The sequence below is a fragment of the Mesoplodon densirostris genome, chromosome 2 (genome assembly GCF_025265405.1).
Source record: "Mesoplodon densirostris isolate mMesDen1 chromosome 2, mMesDen1 primary haplotype, whole genome shotgun sequence".
In the NCBI taxonomy this organism is placed as follows: Eukaryota; Metazoa; Chordata; class Mammalia; order Artiodactyla; family Ziphiidae; genus Mesoplodon; species Mesoplodon densirostris.
This window is the reverse complement of record NC_082662.1, coordinates 117,375,509-117,380,815: the sequence shown is the minus strand read 5'-3', so window position 1 is coordinate 117,380,815 and position 5,307 is coordinate 117,375,509. Positions and strand designations below refer to the sequence as shown.

General features: G+C 44.1%; 1 protein-coding gene across 1 annotated transcript; it reads left to right on the top strand.

Annotated features, from left to right (window-relative positions):
• Nucleotides 1-1,356: 1,356 nt before the first annotated feature.
• Nucleotides 1,357-5,307, top strand: CD5L (CD5 molecule like). The gene is made up of 5 exons (XM_060120345.1): nt 1,357-1,666; nt 2,410-2,727; nt 3,260-3,580; nt 4,582-4,643; nt 5,284-5,307. Exons 1-5 carry the CDS (start codon nt 1,357-1,359, stop codon nt 5,305-5,307), a joined length of 1,035 nt encoding a protein of 344 aa, XP_059976328.1.

Below are 5,307 nucleotides of genomic sequence, written 5' to 3'. Positions count from 1 at the left end.
TTTTTTCACCCAACAGCTTCTTCTGGGCTTGATGCCAAGTTCTAGGGAGTTTATGCAGAGTTGAGACAAGGTAGGCAGTGGAAAATCTGGTCCTGAGAAATTGTATTCCACTTTGCAGGGATCTGGGTCATTCCATGTGGCCCATGTTGTCACATGTTATACTGTTCATATTCTAATAGATCACAGACCACCAGTCTGAATGTGGCCCCTCCAGGTTCAACAGACCTCTCCATGGAGGCATGGCAAATTTAGGTTTTCTTTATCACTCTATCACTCTGGGGCTGAGAGGACTTGGCGGGATTGCCTCAAACCTATTAAATATAATCTCTTTGAGGGCAACAATGCTAACTATCTTGTCATCACTATTCTCTGAGTTCATAAAACAATACCTGGAATGTAGTATCCAGAAGTTTATTTTCTGATGGGCTCTTCCCTGGTCTCCCTACACAACCATCTCTACTCCATGTCTAAGTCTTAGTAGAAGGGAAAGAATTTCTATTAGTCTTTCCTACCTCACGGTTGGAGTCAAGAAGCAGAAACAAATCCTGGATTCCTCAGAACTTATCTGGAGGCTCTGTGAAGCATATCTCCTACTCCCAACCCCTAGAATCCTCTAGACTCAGTTTTGGAGCCCTGAGACAGGCTCTGACTCTTCTTTTGCCCAGTACTCTCTGTATTTCTTCTGAGCTGGGTTCTTGAACATGGGAAAATGTCATAGAAGTAGCAAGGATGAGTGGGGGTGGATCATTGATACTGGGAGAGACAGTCAGGTTGTTCAGCCCAAATTATATCCAGACACCTTGCCTCAATCTAGCTGCCATGGGGGGAGACAGAGTCATGAAGAAGAAAGGACAAAAACAGATATCATCTCTACACTCCTGTTCTGACCCAGGTTTTCCACTATTTGACAGTGTGACCATATGACCTTGAATTTCATGAGGATCATTTTCTTCATCAGTGAAATGGTGGGGTAGACTTGATGATCTCTATAGGTCCTTCTGATCCTGACCTCCAGAGATTCTAAAAACTCTGCTGGATGTTCAACCAACCTCTTTCTCTTAATCTTTAAACACCTAGATATGACTGCTGGTTTTTGAAAACTGGCAGTCATATCTAGGTGTCTTGAAGTGGAGTTTCTTGGTAGGATACAATTAAGAGTGTAGCAGGGCTAGAACTCAGAGATGGAGTCCTGAAGCTCCTCTTCCCTTTTGGCCCCTCCTTTCTCATCCCTCAATTTTCCATGCAATGGAAGTGGTGGAAGAGTTCTAAGAAGACTGCATACATGCCTGAGTACTCTCTGGGCTCCTCCCAGATCTCCAGCCAATATCTCATTTCTTTGCAGAGTCTTCATCCAGAATGCGACTGGTGGGAGGTCACCATCGCTGTGAAGGGCGGGTGGAAGTGGAACGGCACGGCCAGTGGGGCACCGTGTGTGATGACGGCTGGGACATGAAAGATGTGGAAGTGGTGTGCCAGGAGCTGGGCTGTGGAGCAGCCACAGGGACACCCAGTGGTATTTTATATAAGCCATTGGCAGAAAAAGACCAAAAAGTCCTCATCCAAAACGTCAGATGCAGTGGGATGGAAAGTAAACTGATTGATTGTGAGCAAGAGGAAGATGTTTTTGATTGCTCCCACAAAGAAGATGCAGGGGCGATGTGTGAAAGTGAGTATGGCAGGGCTCAAGGACTATCTGCCAGCTGCCCACACCCCACATGACCACTCTTTGTCCTTATTCTCCACCGTGAACTAATGGATAATTGGCTCCTTGTCCTTCACATCTTACACTTCCTCAATTGTGGACCCTGGAGACAAACATTATCCTCAGGTAGAATCGCTACTCATCCTTGGTTGAGATAATGATTTTCTCTTAGTTTCAGTCTATATGAGAACCTGTTTCTCTTCTTCACACACACAAACATGCACAAATCCAACAACAATTAAACATTTGCATCTAGAGCTCAGGTGGAGTTATGGGGAAGAAATGAGCTCCCAAAGTATAATGTATGCTTTTTCAGTTCTCAAGGAGTCCACCATCTAAGTAGATAGATAGGAGACACTCATAGGAAACCAACACACAACAATTGTGTGTATATCTATATCTATATCTATATATATAATTGTTGTTATGGTTCCTTTGCTCCATTCATATATTTGCTTTCTATGTATTAATAATTTCTCTCTCTGGGTCTATCTCCTCCATTAGACTGTGATTTGTCTAAGGGACTAGTTCATGTCTTCTTTTTGTTACCCCACAGTTTGTTATCAGAGAAACAATCACTAAATGCTTGCACCCTGATGCTGAGGTCTCATTCTTATTTCTTAGAAAAATTCGGTGTTAGGAGCCCCCTTTTCTGGGAAGGATGTGTTCTTACAAAGAGCAGACGCTTCATCTTTCTTTTCCCACAGTTCCAGAGACTGTGCGGCTGGTTGGTGGCCCTGGTCACTGCAAAGGGCGAGTGGAGGTGAAGCACCAAGGGCAATGGGGCACCGTGTGCAAAGCAGGCTGGAATCTCTCAGCCGCGAAGGTGGTGTGCCGGCAGCTGGGGTGTGGGAGGGCCATACTGACCCAAAGAAGCTGCAACAAGGATACCCAGGGCCAAGGACCCATCTGGCTGAGTGAGGTGTCATGCTCAGGACAAGAAGGAAGCCTTCAAGATTGCCCTTCTGGGCTCTGGGGGAAGAATAACTGCACCCATAATGAGGACACATGGGTCGAATGTGAAGGTAATGCCTATAAGTCCAGCGACTAGCTTCATTCATGAATTTGATTAAATGGAATTCTATTCAACCAATGTTACAGAGAACTACTCATTCATCACATAACCATGGCAATGTTATTTAAGTGTGCTGCTCATCAACTGTCTTGTTTTTAAAATGGAGATAATGATACTTACCTTTTTATATGAAAATGCTTTAAACGATATTAAGCAATGTATTAATATGAACTATTATTATATTGAATTCTATATAATAGGGAAAGGACACACCATTCCATGTACTTGTTGAAGTCTTCAATTTTAAAAAACTACTAGAAAGTCATTCATAAATATTAGACTTTTATAAAATAGATGGGAAAGTGAAAAGATCTTAGTTAAGGAAACGGTCCTGGGCCACATGGATTGGAACCAAGAGCAAGGGTTATAATCACAGAAACACAGGTAAAGAGTTTCAAAAGTGCTGATGGGATTTGAATGAGGATGTAGATGATGTTATTTTTTCTTCTTTCCATGCCTCTCTCCATCCCCTGACCCTGCAGATCCCTTTGACTTGAGGCTGGTAGGAGGAGACACCCGCTGCTCTGGGAGACTGGAAGTGCTGCACAAGGGCGAATGGGGCTCTGTGTGTGATGATGGCTGGGGACAAAAGGAGGAACAGGTGGTGTGCAAGCAACTGGGCTGTGGGGAGTCAGTCCTTCTATCTGCCAAAGCCCGGAGAAACTTTGGCCTTGGAGCTGGCCGCATCTGGCTAGATGATGTTCATTGCTCAGGGAAGGAGCAGTCCCTGGAACAGTGTCGGCACAGGTTCTGGGGGTATCACAACTGCAACCACAAGGACGATGTGGCCATGACCTGCTTAGGTAAGTCCTGTAGATGAAACCCAAGGGGACTGACATTGAGGGAGGTGAAGAAGGGGGTGGTGGGGGTGAACTCTGAGGATAAGGGTTATTCTACCAGTGCCGTACAGCTGTCCATAATAGTCAACTACTTTATGTGTTCTTCAAGGAATTTAATTGAGACATTCTAGTAGTGAATAGAATGATAATAATAATAATACTAAAAAAATCCCATACCATACAGTTATTGAATGTGAGAACAAAAAGCATTTTGAAAATTATTGAATTAACACCTTTATATTAAACATGAAGAAAGTAAGAGTCAGTCAATAAGTAACTTCCCAAAATCATAAAAAGTTGTTTTCAAATGATAGGGCAGAACTAAAATGACCAGTATTGACTCTTAACTCAGGATTAGTTGTCTTAGATGACCTCAGTCCTCAAACTCTAAGTTTAAACTATAGAAAATGATCCTATATCATTCTACCTATTGTCACTCCCCAGATACTAAGTTAACCTGTGGGAATGGGGCTGGGGTAGGGGGCTCTTTGGGAATGCCCATGAGTGTCTTTCTAGAGAAGCCAGGATACTAACCCTGAACTGTAGACCTCTATGGGGGAGTGAAGGAAGAAATCCTGTCCCGACGTGAGTCAGGAAATGCAAGCATAGCCCTTGGGTGACTGACTCAAGAGTCACAGTTCTGAAGCCCAGCTTTTTAATCAGGGTGGGAAACTGGCATGCAGAGCTGCCTGGTTAAATACTCAGCTATGGAACTGGGCAAGAGCTGATAGTGGACCAAAGATATGTGCCCAGAAAAAGAGGGCTTTAGTGACAGAAGACTAGGGTTTGAGCCTTGCTGCTGCCATTCTGAGGCTAGTTAATCTTAGATAGTCACTTAACTACTCAAGACCTCAGTATTTTCACTGGTAAAAAGGGAGACACTTGTCCCATTCTTCTTGAAGAGTTTTGTGATTATGTGAGGGTGAGAAGTGTTAATGTATGTGAAGACTGTTTGTGACTCATAGGGGAGCTGGTTGAATTAAGTGCCTGGGACACTGTACCAGATTCTGACATGGTTCACATCAGTGTGAGTTATGTGTGTGATTAGGTCTGGGAGGGTCTCTGTTTCCTATTCTGGAACCCAGTCTTCTTTCTTGGTCTCTTTGGGTCTGAATGAAATAATCCCCTCTTGGCATGTCCCCATCCTTACTGTACATTCTTCTCTTTACAGAACTGTAGCCTGGCCTTCCTGATGCTTGACCTGATCCCTGCAGGCCCTGAGTGTCTTTTGCTTTCTCCTGGGCCAGAATGGCCTGGCATGAGCACTGAGTCTGCAGGCTTAGCTACCACTCCCTCAGCCCCTCAGTAGGAATCTGAACACTCTGCTTATACTTTGTTCTCAGAGCCAAGCACCCCTATCATTGCCTGGAGATATGAGTTGTTGAATTCTCTCTTGCTGGGGAAGATGAGCTCCCAGTCACCCTCTCCTCACTGCTGACCCATTGGCATTGGTTCTGGCCTCTCCTGCTTCTTCTCAACCAGCCTGGCATCCCCAGGCCTGTTACTTTGACCACTACAGGCCCTTTTCAAGACAAGATCTATGTCTGTAAAGAACATGAAAGGAATGAGACAACGAAAGAACATTTGAAGGGGAATGTGGGTTAACAATTACATGAAAGTTGGGGGAAAGCTTAGAGTTTTTTTAAACACTTTTTCTTAACCTTCAGGTGATCACAACAATTAACATCTGA

Coding starts and splice junctions, on each gene's coding strand:
- CD5L (XM_060120345.1), top strand. CDS start 1,357: ATGCGACTGGTGGGAGGTCACCATCGCTGTGAAGGGCGGGTGGAAGTG. Junction 3,581..4,581: donor TGTGGCCATGACCTGCTTAG/GTAAGTCCTGTA, acceptor TGTGACTCATAG/GGGAGCTGGTTGAATTAAGT. Junction 4,644..5,283: donor CTGACATGGTTCACATCAGT/GTGAGTTATGTG, acceptor CTTAACCTTCAG/GTGATCACAACAATTAACAT.